This window comes from Alosa alosa, chromosome 1 (assembly GCF_017589495.1).
Source record: "Alosa alosa isolate M-15738 ecotype Scorff River chromosome 1, AALO_Geno_1.1, whole genome shotgun sequence".
Taxonomy (NCBI): Eukaryota; Metazoa; Chordata; class Actinopteri; order Clupeiformes; family Clupeidae; genus Alosa; species Alosa alosa.
Genome location: NC_063189.1, coordinates 44851875 through 44875127, shown reverse-complemented (window position 1 = coordinate 44875127; position 23253 = coordinate 44851875). Strand labels below are relative to the sequence as shown.

At 40.9% G+C, this 23253-nt stretch overlaps 3 protein-coding genes across 4 annotated transcripts in view; 1 reads left to right on the top strand and 2 right to left on the bottom strand.

The window, feature by feature from the left end:
- Positions 1-4833, bottom strand: part of mylk4a (myosin light chain kinase family, member 4a) — a 32215-nt gene extending 27382 nt beyond the window's left edge. For both annotated transcript variants that reach the window (XM_048264502.1, XM_048264666.1), the window contains exon 1: positions 4753-4833. In XM_048264502.1, the coding sequence (XP_048120459.1) occupies positions 4753-4808 (56 nt within the window). In that variant the 5' untranslated portion in view covers positions 4809-4833. The remainder of the gene's footprint in view (positions 1-4752) is intronic.
- wrnip1 (WRN helicase interacting protein 1) lies at positions 57-20784 on the top strand. Its single transcript, XM_048264880.1, has 7 exons — positions 57-710; positions 1639-1833; positions 4896-5137; positions 10447-10670; positions 19381-19536; positions 19895-19974; positions 20218-20784. The coding sequence occupies exons 1-7, from the start codon at positions 87-89 to the stop codon at positions 20497-20499; spliced, it is 1803 nt and encodes a 600-aa protein (XP_048120837.1). The 5' UTR covers positions 57-86; the 3' UTR covers positions 20500-20784.
- On the bottom strand, positions 20755-23138 carry LOC125308440 (chymotrypsin-like elastase family member 3B). Its single transcript, XM_048265003.1, is given in 7 exon segments — positions 20755-20896; positions 21001-21153; positions 21477-21619; positions 21789-21925; positions 22227-22352; positions 22507-22589; positions 22998-23138. Coding segments are annotated over 7 exon segments (801 nt in total). The 3' UTR covers positions 20755-20878.
- Positions 23139-23253: the final 115 nt, after the last annotated feature.

Here is a 23253-nt window from a genome sequence, read left to right as displayed (position 1 = left end):
ATCTAACAAAATAAAGCAAAACTGCCAAATCCCTTGCAAATAAATTCCTGCCGGGTCACAGGTTACTGGCGCGAAATAATTATATCATGGCGGACTCAGTACTGCCGGACGGTACAGTTCAGTGTCCCGTGTGTGCGGGTGATTTTCAGCCTGCAACTATCAACGCGCACTTGGACAACTGTCTGACTGGAAATGACAATCCGATTTTATCTACTACCAACAAGGAACCACCTTCCAAAAAGTCTCGTATTTCAGAGTTTTCTCTGTCAGGCTCTGGAGACACATCTGAGGGATCTGTAACGAAGTCGAATCGAACTGCACCGATGTTCACAGTTTTTCAGCATAAACAGAGATCGTCTGTTTTGACCAGCAAACAGAGTACAGACTCTAACGTTACCAGTAAAACCACAAAACGTAATGCGACTGACGTGGACCGGAATGAAGAGCCTACGAAGGGATGTGATGAAAATCGTTCGAACACACAGATTAGTGGTGCCTTAACTTCAACAGCCAAAAAAACGGACATATCTATGAGTGCATTAACGTTGCTTAATAGTGGCAAACCATTGGCAGAGAAACTTCGACCCAATACTCTTGAGGAGTATTTCGGCCAAAACAAAGTTTTAGGACAGCATACATTGCTTCGGTCACTCCTTGATTCTCAAGAGATTCCATCACTCATACTTTGGGGACCACCTGGGTGTGGAAAGGTAACACGCAAAAAAGAGAAAAGAATCACTGTAGCAGTGTGACCCTAAGCAAACTTTCTCCTGTCGCCAAGTGTTTTGACTAGTGTTTAGTAAGGTGTGGGTGTCAGAAAAAAAGGTTTTTACATTTTTTTGCAGCATATTGTATATCTATTTTTGGATAACGTTAGCCAATGATATAATGAGTTTGAAATGTCTTTGCCTACTGACCTTACATTAAGCCAAACTGACCCACCTACCTATCTATCATTCAACTGAAAAGGAAGTCTAGGCCTATTTTTTTTTTTTTTGTTCTACAACATAAGAACATCTGGTGTAGTGTGCGGCATTGGTGCATGCTATTTGATTACAGAAACTCAGCTTAACATGTGTCTTTCTCATGTAACCTTGTTTACATTGAACCCCAGCCTCACTGCACTCATGTGAATCCACGTTTGAGATTTGGAAAGCCCTTGGCATGCCATAGACTTCTAAGCATGCTTTCTGAAACACTAGCAGTGGGTGTTGACAGTTTGTAGGCATGATCTTAAAGGCAAGATTTTGCTGCTGCCCTGGAATGTGTAACTCACCCATACAACAAATTGCCATCACAAAGCAAGAGACTTTCCATGCCACTTGAGCTTGGATGCCACTTGTGCATGTGTTTGAAGGACAACACTTTGACACTGTCCCTGGTTGTCCTATATTTGTACCCTGTCATTACACCCACCCCCCACCTGTACACGCACATAAAATCAGAAATTCTAGTCATTTACACTATGTGTAGAGTGTGTATATGGGCAACGCACACATGAACCAATCCATATCTTTATAGTTTGCCGTTTGGCAATGTGCCTGTTGCACAGTGGCATCAGCATTGTATTTCCCATTAATGAATTACACATTGATTTTGCTTACTGATTTGCTTCTTTTTCAAACTGTCTCCTCACAGACCACTTTAGCTCATATTATCGCCAGCTCCAGTAAAAGGAATGGCACCGTGCGCTTTGTGACACTGTCTGCCACCAGTACGTCCACCAATGAGGTGCGAGAGGTCATCAAGCAGGCCCAGAATGAGCTCCGGCTCTTCAAGAGGAAGACTGTCCTCTTCATCGACGAGATCCATCGCTTCAATAAGTCCCAGCAGGTATGGAATAGTACAACTTCTGGCAAAAATAATGGATCACCAGGCTAGGAATCACCACTCCTGGAGGATGTTTATTCAGCTGTTTTATTTTTTTTAGAAAAAAGATAAAGCAGATATGACTCAAAACTATATTTGCAACATAAGTTGCGTTTAAAATTTTTGGTACTTTGAGCTATGTTTCACAAAGCCAGAATGTTCCGTCTGTTACATTAAAATAGTTTTGAGGCATATATATGATTTGTATTTTGTAAAAAATAAAACGGCAATGACCATCCTCCAAGAGTGGTGATTCCATAATTTTTTGCCAGGGGTTGTAATTCAACTCAAGGAAGCCATTTGAACTGCATAGCAAAGCCAGTAATTTTGGAGTTCAGTATTCAAGTGATGCCATTCTGCGAAAACAACTTCCAGCATCCAAGTATTTGATGTGCTGTGTTCAGGGCAGTTTCAGACATTTATTGATGACAATTGTATCATCATTTTTATTTTACATTTTTCAATTCAACTACTACTAGTGAACTACCACCAAGTTTAAGTGGGTGTATTTCTCCACATCAATATATTTTAATCAGATTCTTTCCTAACAAATGGACTCCTTGGTCACCTTGATGGCAGGTAATCGAAAGGGGGAAAAAAACAACAAATGACTCAACTATAAAACATTATTTATTCCCTATCTAAAGATTTCCATTCAGATTGTATGGATTGTGTCAAAGGTACACTCAGTAGTCCTTTACATCAGCGTTTCTCAAACTTTTTCAGACGGAAAAAAAAAAAAAGATAAGACCTACTTCAACAGTATGTTAGACTACACAATAGGCTTACTCACTGAACCACCTTGCTTATTGTCTTTGCACTTTGCTTATTGTGTCAGAGGATTCATATTATTTAAACTGGCATATCTTACATAGACGGTGTTGCAGAACTGTACATACAAGTTGGTTCAATATTGCAAACAACTGCATGACACCTAGGCTACACTCTCACTCTCTGATTCAGTCCAGTTGCTGCTGTGAACTATCAATAGATTACAGAACATTTTTGTTTAGACATTATCATAGACAAAGCATCATGTGTAGATGTCTGTATTTACATTCATGAAAATGGATTAATTGCCCACATGCAAGCAAAAAGTGTCTTATATGTGTAATGAAAGAGGTCATTAATTAGAACAGTTGACCAGCTGGATAGCTGATTTCTTGTTTCTCCTTGACCACACTCCAGAATAAGAATGGGCATTCAAAGTCAGAGTAGAAATCTGATCTAAATGTTACAGCCTTTTTTTAAGGATGCAACTCTATAATCCAGGACGGGGCTTTATTTAGTCCTTGTCAGTGTAGATGGATGGACTCCCCAGGGATACCCTAATGGACATGCAAGGCACTCTGGACAGTCTGTCTGCCAGGTCAAAGCCATTGTTAAAATGTTGTTTAAAAATACACATAGACAATGCCTGAAATGTTACACAAGCTGTAGCTCCCTTTTGTGTGTGTGTATCTTGTGCCCATTTTAGTTTGTTCTTGGAATCCGAATCTGAATGATGGACAGAATGGTTTAAAAGCAGATTTGTTCTTTTGTCATAACGGTACATTTCTGCATGGTCAGAAAATACCTGCACTAATTCAGGCTGTGGTCAAAATGGACCTGATTGGGGGGAGGGCCCTATAAATTAATAGAAGTAGAGTACAGTGGATGTATATAAATGTGGACCTACTGTAAACTTGAGCTTTAGAAAAAAGAATAGATATATTTAGCAAAAATAACAAATAACAAGAGATGGTTTAGATCTGTAGGCTTGTGTAAAAGAGTCTCCTCTATACCTCAACCTGTAGAATATTTGCTGTAGAAATCCAAATATAAATGTGTAAAGAATTTTACGTGTAAATTTGTTAAGTGCCCTATTATAGTCCATCATCATGGTATGAGTAAGGGATAATGTATTGTCCGCCGATTAATATCAGAAGTTATTACATGGCTCTTCACAATGCACGTAGAATGGGATTTGACTTGAATGGGATTTCCCAAAGTCCCAGCGGCCATTATTTTTGACTAGAGGACCTCTAAAAAAAATGATGACCGCTGTCAATGGCAGCGGAGTTTGTGCTTCTAATTCAGGTCTTTCATATCACTCCGCAACTACTGGAACTTCAGTCAAAAGTGAAAAGCAGGCATGTATTCTAAAGAATGATTGATTCAAGTTCAGCGTGTGTTGTTGCAAACTATTTGTTTCTCAGCAAAAGCCACAATTAACGGTAACAAATAGGCTATAGCCTAGGCTAAATTGGCTAGATGTAGGCTAAATTGTCATATCGTGGGGAGTTTATTGTTTCGTTTTGGCAAGTAGCCACATAATAAGCGGGATAATGTATAGAACGCCGGTCATTATTGGGAAAATAAGTCCCTTCAGGGCGGAACAAGACCCCTCCGTTTAGCGCGCCGGGGTCCTGTTAAGCCCTGTCAGGACTTATTTTCCCAATAATGACCGGCGTTCTATACATTATCCCTTACATAAGTTTTGACAGGGTGAACATGACCCCAACCCCAAAGTAGAGTTTAACACTACATTGAATCCTGACATTTGCCCTTTGTGCACCTGCACCTCAGCATCAGAACAGTTATCATTCACAGCAGCAGTGCCACATTTGAAGTGTGTAGAAACTCATTTATTTATAAATTTAATTGAGATGAACTGACTATCAAATATAAAAAATGTAGATAGAATAGAAAATGTACAATATGCTATGTGTTCGTCATAATTCAGTACTACTGTTTATTTTTTTGTTTGTTTGTTTTTAAAACTGTATAATTTAAGTTTAAGGAATAATCTGTCTTCATATGATTTCAGTCTTGCATTGTCATAACCATAGGCCTCCTGTGATCTTCACAATTGAGTTTGTCCTGTGGCAATGGTACACTCACCCCTGATATTTTGCTACTTTGGGCATGCTCAACATCTTCTTCTCTTTTCCTCCCATTGTTGACCTCTTGTTTCTTCTCCTCTCCTATTCTCTCTCTTCTCTCTTCTCTTGAGTCTCTTATGGATACTCCTCCTCTCTGCTCAGGACACTTTCCTCCCTCACGTGGAGTGTGGGACGGTCACACTGATCGGGGCGACCACCGAGAACCCCTCCTTTCAGGTCAACAGCGCCCTGCTTAGCCGCTGCCGCGTGATCGTGCTGGAGCGTTTGTCCGTGGAAGCGATGGGCTCGATCCTGAACCGAGCCGTGGATGCTCTGGGAATACGAGTTGTTCCAGTTGTCAATGGGGAGGATGACCGTTTGGCCTCTGCAGCACACCAGTCGGAGTAAGTGTGTGTACATGCCCCCTTCCACCCGGGAATGCGCTCTTATTATTTTGGTGCGTGTGGAATTCTAGTAAGGCCGCATGGCATGTTGATGCTCATTCTGAGCTCCGATTGGTCAAGGGGATTTCCTGTGTCTCCCATGAGGCCCCCCCCACACAATATATTTTGGTAATTTATTAGTCAGCTGGAAGTATGATTGGTTGTGTCAGCTGACAGTTGTCCTGGCCCCTGTTCCTAACTGTCCATAAGTAGGCCATCCCTGGGGAGGCGGGAGAAGAGGGTAAGTGAGAAAGCTGTTAAGTGTTGGCAGGAGATGAATCTAGGCCTTGAGATTCATGGCAGCCTCTTCTGGTAAACAGAGGTCATCAGAGCTGGCCTGGGGTTTCAAATGATAGGGGACTGTCTGATTGTTTCACAGTATTTTGTATTTTGAAATGGGATGTCCAAAACTATAAATGGTTTAACTCTAAAATCAAAACTGTACAAAGTTTTTCCTACACATTTCCTTTCAATTAGTGCGGTCCAGATTCTTTAGTTTATGTATTTTATGTCCACATACAACTCTTTTAGTTGGTTTTAGTTAGCTTTTAAATGGGTCTGCTCTCCTAACACAAAAGGGTTTTTTTTTCCCTTGTGTTGACTCGTAATTGAAATTAAAAGCACAGACATTGTGCCTCTATGAGCATGAGTGGCTTGGTCACTCCATCTCACTGGACTGACAAGTTAAAGCCGTGTTGAAACAACGGTCACCATGACCTTTTCTCCTTTTCTTACCGCTAGCTGTCAGCTCGCAGCTGGCTGTTAGCAGGTGATGCTGTGTTTCCATCATCATTTTACAATGGCAAAGTATCAAAGTATCAGGGTCCACAGGTTATACCGGTAAGCTCAAAACTGTTGCCATTGTAGATCATGTCTCAGGCGATTAAGCTCTTTACAGCCGGGTATTTGGATTTGTGGTTTTTGTAATGCTGTTCATCACTCATCAGTAAGATGTTCCCTTGGACAAGAGGTGTCCAGATTTCAGATATTATTTGTGCGTTAGGGCAGGGTGATATGATTGAAATTTTATATAAAAATAATTTCCCACATCACCTAGTAACAATCATTTCTCCTCTGCTGGCAAGTTTGAAAATAACATATCTATTTCAACTAGATGAGTAGAAGTCTGCCATGTTAAGGAAAGTGAGAAAAATGTTGTTATTTCTGTAATTTTAAAGAAAGTGGGGTAAAATGCCTGGACTTCATCAAGATCCACTCCAAAATCCAGTGGATCCCTGCTTGGGCCATGCTCCACCTCTTAACCAACTTTCATGAAAATCAGCCTGTTTGTCTTTGCGTAATCCGTCAGACGGGTTCCAACAGGTAAATATGGAAACCAACAATGTGCAGTAACGAGAAACTGATCTGCTTGGTGGTGGTAATGAAGGTTTAGACTCTAGAGTGTTTGAACATTGCACTTACTGTTTGTGTTTCTAATGAACCACTCATGTATTTCTAACCCTAACTCATTTCCTTAGCGTTTCTATCCAAAGAAACGTACAACTCAAGTAAGGTTTAGATCTATCTATTTAGATTTTTAGATCTATTCTCTGAGATTGAATGTATGAACTTGATATTTGAAAGGTTATGCTGTGCCAGCTGTGGTAGAGGAACTTACCATCGGTCATACATAGCTGAACACTTAAACAAACTTTTGTTGCATAGACGAACATGCTCACATGCCCCAGAAAACAACTCTAGCAGATGTGGAACACAAGATTAGGATTTATAGAACCAAACAAAACACGCACAGGGGCTATCAGATATTTTCCAGTGGACATCAGCAAAAAATGGCGGCTTTTGGCAGCACTTCAGCTTCCCTATCAGATTTTACAGTCCTATCAACTGTCATGGGAGCTAGATGGATGGTGTCTAAAAAGGCGCCAGGCATTTTGGCTCATGCGGGGTCAGCCCAGAGCCCAGCTGAGACCGTGAGATTTGTTTCCTCTGTGCACGCGTCCCCAAAAAAAGGCCTCTACGCTGGCACTATTGACGACCAGTCTGAGGTTGTGTCTGTGATGGGGATGCTTGAATTTAATGAGGTGTGTTTGCAGACCAGTTGAAGGTATTAAGTTCAGAGGCCACTTAGCACATTCAACGTAAACAGCTTGTTCTTCAGTTTACCCATGTGCTCTTTGTGTCTATGCATTATGCAGTCGTTGCATAAGGCATGATACGATATTGATTTATTTCAGATGGTGTTGTCTAGACATTTTCTTTTTTTGGTGATGGATTTTATGCTTTTGTTGACTTCTGAAGAAGCACTGAAATGTAACGAAAGTACAGGGGGGGGGGGCACAAACATATCGTAGTCCATGATTTTTTTAAGTGTATATTTCACAACAAAAAAATATGCAGTAGTTGCAATACTTTTAAAGAATTTCCAGTCAAGATATTGTTGCTCGGAATAAAACGTACTTCATGTAAACAGATGACACAGTTTAATTTTTCATTTCATTTGGAATAGTTTAATCATTATGACAAAAAAACCTAGTGTCCACCTAAAATCCACCTAGTGTTGCTGTCTGGATGGCAAGGCCAGCCTTTTTTTCAAACTTTGCTGATTTGAAGATCATTCATAGTCTTGTGGGAGGTTATTAATGGGATGACAACTAAACACCCACTAATAGTGAAAGTATGCCGTTTTGGATATGTATACATAGGCATTGCATTCTCCACTTAGCTGTGGTGAGATGTTAATTATGGTCTGTAAACAGTATGTTAGTCTCTGATTTCAGGTATTCAGACTTTGGGTGACACTAGCACTGAGAATGTGACTGGGAAATTTGACAGTTGTGTTTATCTAAACTGTAAATGTGCAAGTCTTTCAATTAGTCCTGAAGAATGAGAACCAGAGGAGGAGAGTTGAGAACATGTAAGACTGTGACCCACATTGCTCCTCAAGAGCAGAGTTCCAGATCGCCTGCCATTCTGACTTTGTCACAGCACCATGGGGTCATTCACTCAGCGGGACATCCTGTTCCCCTCACACCACTCGGCCTTTACCCTCACATGCTGCTCTCCTGGCAGCATCTACTCGAGCCCAGCTCCATGTCAGGGAAAATCCGCTGAGCCAAACAAGTTGTTTTTGGTGACTGATAGACTTTAGAATCATCTGCTACTAATCACAGCTCAATGGTACTGGATACTGAATGACTTCACACAACTTTTTATATGTAACCTACTGCCCTAGATGTGGCAAACACATTAATTTTATAATCTGTATGAAATTAACTTTCTGACTCCTCATCAAGACATTTAATTGTGCACATTTAATTGTGCACATGTGCTTACCAGTACATGTTTAGGTAAAACTTATGCTTTTTGAAGTAGGCCTTTGTCCTTGCTTATGTGTAAATATTTAAGTAACTACTAGGCTTGGGCAACATAGACAAGGGATATATATCAATGTTTCACTGTATTTTTACATTAACAATATAAATTACTGCACTAGTGTTAACATTTGACAATGCATTTTTGGCCACAAATCATGCAAGCATAATATTGCAGTTGAGAGTCATGCAAAATGCAACCAGGATACCAAATAGGTAAAACTTAAACCTATCCATTATCAATCACTAACCTAAACACAGAATGAAAATGCACCACAAAAACACCACTACTGTAAAGTAGACCAACAAATGAAAATGTAAACAGTTCTAAGAAAAATCCAAAGACCAGGATACATTGTCCAAATAAGTCTTAACCAATGGTTAAAACCTCAAATCCATTCAAAACTCATTATATAATTATCAAAACATGAGCATGAGTGGCTTGGTCATGAGAATCAAGTATTGGCTCAGAATTTAAACACTGATTCTTATTTCATTTTATTCGCTTATGGAGAAAGTGAATTTAAAAGGGAAAACGGATAAATAAATTGTACCCCTTCCAACAGATAAGCTCCACATTCTGTTTGTTCTGTTTTTAGGTACATGTGCGATGCCCACATTGATGTTGTCAATATCATAATATGAAAAATTCTCATCATGAGGCGTAATAATCATGTTATAACATGAACAATACGATACAGCACAATGGGTGTGTGAACACCTAAAATCTCACAGATCATCAGCAGCATCATTTGCTAATCAGGTAATTCCCAGAATTGTATTGCAGCAGGTGATGGCAATATATCACCTCAAGGAGGTGAGGGCCACCATATTCATTATTTTTCCATACTCCGGTTGCAATAGGAAAGTTTGCATAGTTTGAGTATAGCTCTGTAACAGCCCCTTTGTTTTTGTTTTTTTGCAGAGCCTTAAAGTTTGCATAGCTCTTTGAACTGTGGCATTGATGGTAGTTAAATGGGTTTAGGGGGCAATAAATCCATCATGACGCAAATAGCACATGCTCATCCGTCCATTTATATTTCATAAGCTTTGTCACATCGAAAGTTGAAACTCGCACAAACCATTTGTACGTAACAGGTTACACAAACATAAACATAAGTTAGGCTTTCAATGTTTGATCCATCCATGCATTTCAGTGATGTTTTTGTCTAGGACAGCAATTTAACCCACACAAAGATCCCATTTCTCTCCATGTGCAAGAGTTTGTGAGGAGGCAAAAGAGAGAGAGGTATCGAGTCACTGGTCTCTGCCAACACAGGGTGTGGACATAGTTAGAATTATCTATGCTTAACCAGCGAAATTGAAGAGGTCTCACACAGCCCACGCCAAGGCAATCAAACACATGTAGAGGAGGGCAATAGAAGTCTAAATAGGGCTTGTTCATAAGGTTGTTTTTATTAGGTATGTCTGATTATTTATATTTTTTGGAAGGGGATTGCTAAATGGGTTAGAAGATGTGACCCACATTTTCTCTTGTGATGTATGCCACACGCTGATCTCTCTCCAGGATGTTAAATGTTAGGGTGATCTGGAATTAATCAGCCTTATAGATATAGCTCGCAAGGGCTGCTCTCAAAACACTGTCTTACTGTCTGAGGGTCATGCTGCTAACACTGAAATTACCTGCCAGATGATCCACATCATACTTTATGGATAGAGTAGGCTTGTTAACCACAAACACTTTCAGAGGAAAGAGAAAATGTTAAGAGAAAATGGTCTGGTAACACTCACCATTTGAGTTTTTCAAACATCACATTACAGTAAGCTGCTATTCTAACTTTCTCAGAGCTTTCAAAGGCGAATGTTTCATCTGCACTTTCATATCTATGTGTAACCTGTTCTTTGTGGGAAGTACATGGATAGTGATTTTTCTAACCATGTAATTGTCTGATGAAACAGTGTTGTTTCGATCTGCAGGCCTCAGGTGTACATTGAGCAGAAAGCCCTGGATACCATCGCCCACCTGTGTGATGGGGATGCCCGTGCTGGACTCAATGGACTCCAGCTGGCCGTGCAGGCCAGAGTGGCTGCCCACAGGGCGGGCATGCCGGACCCCAGCAGAGACGCCCCACATATCCTCATTCAAGAGGACCATGTCAAAGAGGGCCTCCAGAGATCCCACATCCTTTATGACAAAGCTGGTGAGCTTCTTATCTCTTCTCTTCGTTTACATGTTGTTTTATTCCTGGTTTGTTATTGTTCATTCATGTTTTTTTAGCATGTTGTGTTATGTTGTGTTTAACTTGTTTTTGTTGTTGTTGTTGACTTGTCTATACATCACATCAGAGGGGTATTCCAGAAAGGAGGTTTAACAAACACTGAGATAAAACTTAACCTCTGGGTTGTCTGAACCTGTGGCGACTAAACCCGAGCTGTCGGTTCCAAAACACCGGTTACCAGTTAGTTCAATCAACCCTGTGTTAGATAACCTAGAGTTGTGCGCATTCACGGCGAACAAGGCATCATCTATTGAGAGTCGAAACCATGGGTGAAACTGGCGAAACGAAGAGCACCGTATTTTTCAGAGGCGGAGTAGTCGAGGCTTTACGAGGAGGAGAGAACTGTAATAACAAAGAGAGCAATACTTAAGCGCCTGTGTCCGAGAATAGCCTAACTGACGGTGTAAAGCACAATTAAATAATTCACTGGACATCACGTATTGACTGCTTTGAATGATGCTTTCTTAAACTAGCCTACCTTGTCACAGATTGAGTGGGCCATAGAAGTCTTTGAGAATCCCAAATGTAATTTTCTATTTTAACGCGGGTTCTGCAGCTGTGGGCCAAGCCTATTGGACACATTTCGGTGCACATTTGGAAAATTTAATAAGTGATGCTGACCTGCCAGTTGGTGAAACTACACATTAAAGATCCTCGTGGGTTTGTGTCCAGGAAAACGAATGAAGTTGCGCAGGAACTGCTTTAGCGCAAGGCAAACTTTACGCACCGACCGACAGCTTGCCGATATGCTCTGCGTCTCCAGTCGGAGAGCGTGTGTAGCCTATTAAAAAAATATTTTATGCCAAATGCCATCAGCATTTTTAACCAAACTTAGTGACAACATGCATACCCGGCTGAGCTGTACAGCTATATTTAAACTTATTTATTAATTTTCTATAGGCTATGTTTCCCCTTTTTTGTACTGTACTTGTTTTAATTATATCTTGTGTCTGAGATGTTGTTTGTCCATCTGTCTGGTGAGCCAAACACAAATGTCCACTATGGTGTTGGCTAGCTAGCCTACATTAAAGATTTATTTTATTCTATTCTAATCCACCATGCGTAATGTAGGGATGGAGAATGCTTTTCAAGTAGCCTATATTCAGGATTCAGCTGAAAAACTCTAGCGTTCTTGAAAAACTCGTTTGGAAAATAATGGATAGGCTATCATATGATGTCGTGGTCTTATCGCCCTCTCACGGTGAATTGCACGGATGAATATTACATGTTTTTGTGCTTCTTTGTCAATCGGACCTTCGTCAAAATGAAACGCCATTGTGTGACAAGTGTAAAAATAGCGGCCTGATTGAACATGCACTGAAATAACCGAACATAATTGAACATAACCTGAACAAAACCTACCCCCTATCAGGTTAAGTTCAGAGCCTATGTTATCATAGTTACTTACATAGCCTGATCATTTTTGAGCTTTCTGGAACTGAAATCCCAGGTTTACCGTTTACTCTGGGTTTACATACCCAGTTCAGTTCAGAGCCTATGTTACCAAAGTTACTTACATAGCCTGATCATATTTGAGCGTTCTGGAACTGAAATCCCAGGTTTACCGCTAACTCTGTGTTAACATACCCAGTTAAGCCAGTAAACCTGCTTTCTGGAATACCCCTCAGATGATTTAACAATGTTACAAAGACATAGCCGACTTTAAGGCAAAACGTGTCACTTTCTATTATTGTAATTGGCAGAATAATTGTCAACATATTTTGAGATGAATTACAAAACCAAAGAACCAACAAAGTTGGAGTTGGTTGGTTGTTTGTTTGTTGGTTGTTTGTTTGTACTTTTTGTTTGTTTGTTTGTATTTTTTTCCGTTAAAGCATACACTCTGTCAGTTGGTCAGTCAGATCATCATCAGTCATAATTACAACTCTACACTGTGAGTCTTAGCAACGGATAAACACCATGGGGCCTTGCTTAAATCCAGGCCTATGTGTAGAGAGGACATCCTGGCCCTAATGAGGCACCCTAACCCAGAGGGAGCTCCGCTGCCAAGGCCACAATAAATAGCTACCAGCTGGCATGGCGTCTCTACAGAGGAAGGGTTCTACTTACGCACAGCCCCCAGCAGAGCTCAAGATTCTCCTCAGAGACAGATTCTGTATAAATAGCTTTGTCAACAGCACACACTAATGCTGACCCATGCTGTTTGGGCTATTGGATTGTTATGGTTTCTCTAACCATCATGCCTGTTAATTCCAGACAGTTCAGTGTTACCCATCTGGAAATTCGACGAATATTGAATATTTTGACAAGGTGTGGGCCTGAGTTTACCCTAGTGTTAATTTTGTCACCTATTTTTAATTTAGTCTTAGTCTTCGTCTTGTGACGAAATGTCCTTTTTAGTCTTTGTCATATTTAGTCATTCAAATATCATTTTTGTTAGTCAAGTTTTAGTTGACTAAAAGTCTCGTCATTTTAGTCTAGTTTTAGTCAAAAGAAAACTAAAAGTATCTTAGTCTTAGTCAGTTTTAGTCAACACATTTTAGTCTTTTTTTTATAACAAATTATTTCTGATTACCATTTGAGTCAAATAGTGTTTCACACATCTCAATTTTCCAACAATATTGTGTGTCCACAGGGCTACTCGTCTGTTATAATTACTCATTCTGATTTTTTGTCAGTCAGTATGTTTATATGCACAGGTAAGTCGAGCTACAGTTATAGCTCGGCTGGGATTTGACCATAGACAGTAAAAGATTTGACTGGACCACTGTCATATTCGTAGACCAGTGTTTCTCAAAGTGTGGTCCGGGGATCACTGGTGGTCCGCAAGGTATCCCAAGTAGTCCGCGAGCAGACGTGGTAAAATATAATATAGATGAGTTGTTTGCAATATTGAACCAACTTGTATGTAAAAACAGTTCTGCAACTAAGATATGCCAGTTTAAATCATACAGTATGAATCCACACAATAAGCAAAGTACAAAGACAATAAGCAAGGTGGTTCAGTAAGCCTATTGTGTAGACTAATTATAGGCTACTGTTGAAGTAGGTCTAATCTTTTTTTTTTTTTAGATAGGGTTAGTTAAGTGGTCCTGAAACTGAAAAGGTTTGAGAAACACTGTCATAGGCCAAAGTATTAATGTTTTACTCCCTACCGCTAGATGGCGATATATGCTAAACACAAACACATTCCCCAAACAGACTCTCCGTCTTAGCCATAGCTAACTTGCTAGCGAACTTTCCATATTAGCTTACTTGCTAGCAAACTTTGCATCATCAGTCTAAGTTAAATAGTTGTTAAATAGTTGACATTACATGATGAACATTTTCGTCTGGACATTCTAGGGGATGTTAATTTGTATGAGAGAAGCTTCAACTTCTGGGTATGTAGCATTGTGGCATAAAGCTTAGGTAGTTATCTTGCTAACTCTGGCAGAAATCTCCAGTGTTCTTGTTCCATGTAGTTTCGTGTTGCAGCCACAGGGTTGCAGCAACAGCACGTAGACTAGCCTACAGGAAAGCTGCGTATGAACTCATTCGGAATATTTTGAAAACGTAACAGCTAGATATTCTGTCTTCTCATTTTGTAGACGAAAATGAAGAGAGATTTTATCTTAGTTTTTATTTCATGCAAAACATTTTAGTCTAGTTTTTTTTCGTCAACAATAAGGCATCTTAAGATAGTCTTAGTCAGTGTTTCAGGACATTACTGCCGTCTCGTCATCGTCTCGTCTTAGTCATGAAAAAAAAGGTTGTTGACGAACATATTTCCTCTCGTCTCGTCTGACGAAATTAACACTAGTTTACCCCCAACCCCCCCATTCCAGTCCACTTTCTCTTGTAGGTCAGTGGCTCACCTTAGGTAAGCGAACAATATTGTTGGATTGTGTGCACACTGGGGGCCAGATGTACTAACGCTTTTGCGCCTATTTCAGGCGTATTTGTTTCGCGTAAAATCATTGCGAGGTATGTACAAACAGGCCGCAATGATGTAAAAGCGCAAACTGCCTGTCGCGGGAGCTGAAAGTGGCAGATTGCGATTGTCATGTCATGCAAATGCATTCATGGGAGGATCCAGGGGAAAGTGGGAGTTTAAGCGTAAAAGATGGGAGGGGAAGAGTAAAAGAGCCCTAGTTATGTATTCCGCGGTATGTACAAAGACTGCTCCTGAAAGCCGCGTCTATTCTGGCCCTAAATACTTCCGCCTTGTAAAGCAGGTGTTAGTCCAAATTGCAGTTCAATGCGTCAATAAGAGAACCTTTCAAAGACAACAGAATCGCTATTTAGAGCACCAGTTTTTTGTGGTGAAAGTATTTGTACTACCAAAAGCAACCTTAACTTTCGTTGGCCTTTCGAATGTCTTACTTTCACTTTCACGTCATTCACTTAAACTTTCCTACTTGCTAGATTTGACCAATCTTCCATAGCCTACGTGCAGAAGTAGTTTGAGTAGAACTACTGATCTTCATTATCTCCCTGCTTGTTTACATCTTATCATGTATGGTATTATTTCGTCATCAGTTAACTTCATTCAACTGCGCTTGTATGTAGGCGCTGCCATTCAGTTGTGGACGTTTGTAAATTGCGTTTATGGGCGGAGAAAGGCAGAGAAAGGCGCAGTTTACACTAAGGATTGAACGATTGATAAATACGTCGGAAACTTGGGTCTGACATCGTTCGCAATCTGCGGTGTGTCCATGACGCTGATAACGCTACGTTAGCAAATGTACGTACATCTGGCCCTGGGTGCATACTTCACCTCATCTTCCTGCAATACACAGCCTCTCCTCCTCTCACCATCTTACAGAGCACCATCTCTCAAAGACCACATTTTGTTAGCCCTGTTTTACTCTTCCCACCATTTCGCCACAAGTCACTTTAATGATCTGTCATTTCCTCCTGCAATTTCCCTGATAAACGACTTACACAGACAGATGTTTCCCTGACTTTCATTTGACTCTCCCGCTGACTTTTTCAACTGCGTTCAATGTTTCTTTTTTCCCCCCCTATACTCTGGGTTTTAAAAAATGAAGAAAAAAACTGAGGGGAAACCCTTTGAAGAGCGCTGAAGAAGTGTCTGGATCTTTCCACAAGGCTGTGTGTCATCACCAGCATTGAACTATGTGAGTTAGCCTGCATGCTGTGTGAGGCTCTGCCTTAGCATTCATCCCCCCGCGGATCACTGGCTGTCAGACCTTGGGCCCCGGGAGATGAAAAACAGCCACATTATATAAGAGCAGTTGGGCTCTGCCTTGTGAGGGGAGATTTACTGTACCCCAAAGCCATGTCCCGCTCTTCAGAGACACCGCTTAAACATCCCTTTAAGGATGACTAATGAATTAAGGGTGCGTTTGTAATATTTAAAGACCTTCTTGGAGGACATTCAGTGTTCATTATTTATCCCCACTTCACCACCTCAGGTGTTATGTAAGGAAAGCACCTTTTTATTTAATATCTTCAGGAGTCTTGAGGATTTAGGACTTTCGCAGTTTGTAGTTGATCTGACAGGGCAGAAGATAGTCTTCTCATGGAAATCTCTCAAAACACTTTCCCAGGAACATTATACTTGGATCCATATGCATACAGTGGGTTTTGGCAGTACCTCAACCATACTTTAATGCAGTGGTCCCCAAACTACGGCCCGCCACCTCATTTTGGGTGGCCCCCCAAAACATGTCCGTAGTATATATCATCCGGCCCGCACGGGAGTACAACATCGTCAAACTAAAACCTCCGCAATTTTCCCCATTCATTCTCTATGGCGAGTCTTAACAGTACACATGTAATACTCTTTTTGTCCACCGTTGGTTGTTTTGGAGCTGTTTTGCGTCTGCCATCGAAAACGGAATGAAATGTAGGCCTACCTGCAAACAATGTAAGAGGCCTATGCAAGGATTAAAGTTCTCCGTCGTATGACGGATTTCCGTCAATTTGATTTTAGAAATGTCATATTTGAGATCGATGCAGATCCGGTGAGAAAAAAAAAAAAAAAATAGGAGGTGGGGTCTATCACCTTTTCTTTTCCTTTTTTTAAAACTACAAATATTAGGTCCGATGAATGAATGTGTGTGATGGTAAATGTTTAAAGACCTAATAGTGTTCTTGAGAACTTTCTGTGTCTCAATCAGAGACCGCTCAAGAAGATACGTCAGCCATGAGTTTAAACTTTGTTTATGTTGTAGCTACACGCTTGTCTCATTGGCCTGGGGCGGTTGCTTAAAAAAAAAGAACACGTCTGGAGGACGGTCAAAGTTGGATTATAGTGACACCATCGAGACAGCTGATGAGGTTGCCCAATCCGTTTAACTTTTTTGGATATGATATTGTGAGCTCTATGTGCGAATTTGGAGGCTGTGTTCTTTCCGTGCATCAATGGAGACAATTTCTTACTATCGCAAACTCTTTTCAGGGGAGGTCATTCATTTTGGGTGTCACCTATGACTTGAACAGATAGCCTGCTGCCACCCGATGTAGCCTACTATTATTGTTACAGTTTTTGACCAATGCAACTAACAGTATGTGTAAAGCGACGCAATATAAACCGTAGCCTATGCCTATCCCGTCTGTTTTTCACAATTTGCGACGGAAGGTTTTGACTGAGCATGTTAACATAAAATAATAATATCGCGAACTGTTGAGTAAGGGGGTCAGTCGTGTTTGTGACGCACAGACCACCTTGTAGCCTATTTTGCTTAGGCCTCATTTTAACGACAGTAGGTTGTGAGCGTATGTTGACAAAAAATAACCATGCAATTAAAATAGTCAACTTAAAACTTTGCTATTATTAATGTATAGCACAAAACCATAACCAGTAGGCCTACCAGAACCTTGCATATTAAGCGTCATGATTTGTGTGCGTCTATTTGGCAAGGCCACTAGCTGTCATGGATGCGTTGCTAGTCAAGTTTATTTATATAGCGCATTTCATACACAGAGGTCATTCAATGTGCTTTACATAAACAACAATAAAGGAAGGCACAGGTGTCAAAAGTTAAAAAATAAATGGAGATGGGCGGCTGTTGGAAACGGGGGAGAACTAACAAGCCATGGTGTAAAAAAATAAAGTGCCAGGGGTTTGCTTTTGCGCGGTTTGCTGCAAGAAAATTGTTTATGGATGCAATAGGAAAATGTTTTAGCACGCCAACAATCAGAAGACCGCCATAAGGTTAACGTTCGTGCACTTCAGGACATCTTCCTACCTGGTGCAACTAGCCACCACGACAGAGGTAGGCTACGTTTATCTATGGTTGACCGTGTTTGCGCCAGAAAGTAGGCTACGCATGTTCTTTCATAAGCGCAAACACGATTGTCGTATCATCAGATCATAGACCTCCTGCATGAGCACACACAGTATTGCTGCTCATTGGAAAACTTGAGTTGTCTGTAAAACTCAAAATTACCATGTTTTCATTAAATGCAGATGAGGCAACACATGGAAATATGAACAATATCTAGACTGTTCTGATTCGTTACTTTGATGAGGAAATGTGAAGTCTTGCAAACTTGATTTTATAGATTTTACTTAGTGTTGAATTGCATATTAACAAGAAAAAAAATCTCCCCTTTAAACACTTTTGGCCTGAAGTAATTAAATAAGAGTGTGTTAAAGCCTTTCTACAATATTGCTGCAGTAGAAAAGAACAGCAATGGCTAATCAGCAATGGTCAGGGATGGTATTGAAATATTGTTTTGTTCAACAGGAAAACTCAATCTCAATCAAGAACACTCTCAATTCGCCTTATTCACATGGCTAAAACGAGGCTACAGGGTACACAAATCATAGGATTGTTATGTTCTATGCATTCACCTGTAGGTGGCATTAATTACATAGTAACTTAGTACCCTGTAGCCTCGTTTTGGTGTTTATTTGGTGCTTTACTTTGCTGTTTACATCTTTTTGTACATTAAAAACCAATAGGTCGCGATAGGGGTGCTATCTCTATAGGTAGATATGAACAACGTATGACTTATGACCTGAAAAAAGTTAAGTCAAACGATTTTTTTTTCACTTTAATCCCTGCCTATGCTGACTGCATCAGTGCTCAAAGTATTTTAAAAATGTATCAATTAATTGTTAATAACTAACTAACTTCTATTCGAGTCATATTTTTGGGACTTTCTGGGATAAATATTTCTTTTTGTTATTCACTCGTTCAAATGTTCATACAAAGAGTTCACAAAGTTCTCATCAGGTGACTGAAAGTTGGTGGTCATTTCAGACCACTTCAGCACTTCATAAAATTCTCATAGTTTGAGAACTTTAAATTATTTGTAGGATATTCACAACTTGAGCTGTGTATGCAAAGACACAGAATTCAGAGTTCACACATTTTTTAATAAAATATACTTTTGGGACTCCCTGCTAATACTTTTGGGAATGCAAACTTTTTTTATTAGTATTATTTAATTTTACACTGAAATGGCATGATGACAATATAAACACAGCTAACAATGGTAAGTTGCAATAGCCTATGATTAAATGTAATAGAATATTCAACTAAGGTAGACTGCTGTTGTTCACAGCACTAAGCTATTTATGGTTACTGATATAGAACTACTCCGAGACTCTGGCTCTCTCTTGGAGCCAGGCATAGTGAGCTGGCCCTCGGAAGAAAAAGTTTGGGGACCACTGCTTTAATGTAATGTGTGTGCTTGTTAATGTTCTTTACAGGTGAGGAGCACTACAACTGTATCTCTGCGCTTCACAAGTCTTTGCGGGGTTCTCATGAGAATGCTGCCCTCTACTGGTTGGGCCGAATGCTGGAGGGAGGAGAGGACCCGCTGTATGTGGCACGTAGGCTCGTCCGCTTTGCAAGCGAAGACATTGGTACGGGACTAGTCCTCTGACCTATTTGTGTTGCTTTTTAATACTCCACTTACCTTCTGGTAGTACATGATCGTAAATGTCTACTTATTTATAGCCATTAAAACGGGATACATTACACTGGTAGTTAGATATCCTGTTTAAGTAGATGGGTGAAACTCTAGTCGACCTTGACTGAGTTGATAGCTACACTATCACTGTTTTTGTGTTTGACTTTGAGCTGTGTATGAGTACACCATGTCCCCAGGTGTTTGTTCCCATGTCTCTTTCTTTTCCTCCTCTCACTCTCTGTTCCCTTCATCCGTGGGCTCTGTTCCTCTCTGTCGGTCTCATTGTTATTGTCTGTGTGTGTCTCCTGCAGGTTTGGCTGACCCCGCTGCCTTGCCCCAGGCAGTGTCTGCCTTCCAGGCCTGCCACTTCATCGGCATGCCTGAGTGTGAGGTGAGACTGGCTCAGACTGGCTTTGATCACCTACACACAATCCACAACCCTCTCTCATGGCCCAGACATAAATGACTGAAAAAGTTTTTTTCCATCACATTTCTCCTTATTTTCTTTTATTTATTGTTATTTATTTATTTGTTTGTTTGTTTGTTTGTTTGTTTTTTCACCTCATTTTTTGGATATCTTTTTGCTACCCTCCTCATCTCACCTTTATTCTCTCCCATGCTCTCCTACTCCCAGGTCATTCTGGCCCAGTGTGTGGTGTACTTGGCTCGGGCGCCGAAGTCGGTGGATGTCTATAAGGCCTACAGTAATGTGAAGGCCTGCCTGAGGAACCACCGCGGCCCGCTGCCCCCGGTGCCGCTCCACCTGCGCAACGCCCCCACCCGCCTCATGAAGGACTTGGGCTACGCCAAAGGCTACAAGTACAACCCTGCCTTCAGCTCTGCGGTGGAGCAGGAGTACCTGCCCGAGGAGCTGCGTGGGATGAACTTCTTCACCTGGACTCCCACTGACCAGTAATGTCCTCTCTGGTTAGAGGGACGTTACTCTGGGGATGTCTGCTCTTAGTATGACACTTGAAGTGGAATGTCAGTGGACTGCTTGATGTGTGTGCATTGGGGAGATGACTCTTATTGAATGCATTACCAATGGATCTGTTCTTTGGAGTTGTTAAATCCTCTTTTGTTTGACATGGCTTTGCAAAAAAAGACAGATGCAGAATGCAGATACGTTTTCATTTGAAGGTATGTTATATCTGGCATTGCTTTTACAATCATCATCATAATAAATATTTTCACAACAAAATGTGCAAAAATAAATTTGATTTTGCCTTCATTAGTCTTAGCCAAGTGAATAGTTTGTGTATAAGAATTTCACTGAGAGAAGCTGTAGTCTTTTCTCAGTTGTTGGCCATTGTCTAAAAGAGGAAAAACATGGGATATCAGAAATGATAAAATTGCTTCTGCAATCATGTTTGTCTACAATGATACAATATATTAAGTCCAGTCTGCCCATACTGACCTCTGTGATCCAGGGGATGAAGGAGGCCACTCTGGTGAAGACACTGGGCTTCTTGAGGGTGTTACAGCTGTTGCCACTCACAAAGCTACTGACTCCTTCAACGATCCACTTTCCATCACGGCCCTGACAGTTCAAAGGCCCACCAGAGTCTCCCTGAAATAAATATGGAAGTGCTGTTTGAAACCTCTACATGGAGGAAAAGATTCCCCTACCAATACTGGGCATTATATTTATTTTATATACTTATATCCCCAGTAGCCCCAAAAGCCCAAGATGTAATGTTTTTGCAGTGTTAAGAATGGATTGTGTGCCTCCTCTAGGCTATGTCTAAAATAAACAGGTTTTTTTTTTTTTTTCACTTGAGCTTAAGTTATTCAGCAAAGCATTGGTCTGCAGTGTTGTGACTTGTTACATTGTGCTGTACATTTCCCTTAAGTCACTGTGGGAGCGCACAGGTCACTGCAGAATGTACTCACATGGCAGGTTGACACAGCGTCTCCCCCCACACAGACCATGGTGGTCTTCACGCTGGAGCCCCACCAGTCACTCTGACGGCACACGTCATACTCCACAACAGGCACCAGGCCCTGCTGCAGCGTGTCTGGGCGGGGACCACCCGCTGAGACACAGAGGGAGACCGATTACTAACAGATGCGGGGAGAGCTCACACAGTTAAACCCTCCTTAAAAATCTCCTTACTGTCTGTGAATGTGCATTGCAATAGATAAGCATGTAGTAGATTCCTTAAGAATGGGAGCGCTGAGCTTTGTGAGGTGGATCAGGCTTACTGTAGAGTCTGCCCCAGCCAGTGGCATAACAGGGCAGATTGTGAGCAAGGACAGAATCGGGCTCGGGCAGGCAAGCTAACTGCACTTTGTCATTCAGGGTGGCACTTTTCTCCAGTTTAAGGAGGGCGATGTCATTCCTGAAGGTGACAACATTAGGAGATTAATCTGAAAAACACAATGTATTTACCATGCCTGACACAGTTGCTATCCAATCCAGTCTCATCAGATGGTAATCATTATACCACATTGTATTTGACCAGGTAGTGGGGATGACCTAGTAAATGTTTAATCCATTTAAATTATGTAGTGTTTTGGCTCAGGACTCCATAATCATATTGAATCCCTACAGGCTTTTCCTGCAGCAGATTGTGGTTCCACTATATTACCTGGAAGTGAACTTACACGGGTCACCTTGACATATGGGGGGGTGGGGCTTACCCACAGGATACGCAACCGTCATTCCATTTTGGATGTATGAACATTTTATCCACCATGATGAACTGTTCTGGGCCCTCTTGCTGGTTCTGATTGTGATCTCCGAGGACCACCCGGTATGTGTGGAAGCTAAGCATACAGACAAAAGTTCAGGCAATCTATTTTAACAAATCTGTCCTGAAAAAGTGCTTTGCACCTTCCTGAAAAAAAATATTAATTTATTAACCAACAAGCTTAATAATTATGTAAGATTTTGTAAGATTATGTAAGATTCATGACTTACTTGATGCAGTGGGCTGCTGTTAGAACCCAGTTTGGGGCAATAAGGGTGGCACCACAGACAGGGAAAAATGTCTCCAGTAAGGCCTACAAACAGCAGCAAATTCTTGCTGGCTTTATTTTGTTGTATAAAATCCCAGTTAATCACGTGAGTTTCTGAGTGTGTGAGTTTAAACATCAGGTTTGTTGAACATCCTGCTCTTGCTGACTGTTGAACTCTCAGATGTTAAAGGCCCATGAGTTCCAAGTAACAGACAAGTATGACCTTGAGCTCCCAGCCAGGTCTGTTGATTTAACACTGCTGTGTCTATTCGATATGAGCCTACTTAATCCAGAATAACTGATTTATAGTTTACGATCTTGTTTTGCTTACCATGCAGAAAATAAAGCTCTCTGCCCATGCAACTGAATACCAACCCCCCTCTCCCCCCTCACTAAATGGTGTACAAGCTAAATAATCATGGGAATTTTCCTATTAAAAATAGATACAATCACCTGCCAGGGCCAGCTGTGGGGCCGAGCCTCTTCCCCATTCACCACCCGGCTGGTGTTTGGAGTATAGGTGGGAGTACCACAACCAGACACTGGGAAACAGTATACAGTTTAAATCATGATATAAATACAAGTTATTTTCATCAGCCTCAATTAAATCAATCAGAAATTGTAAGTTAATTAGTGAAATGTATAACCTTGTATGTACCACTAAACCAAATACCAGGCAATGTTTCATTGTATTGGCTTGAGTTGATAA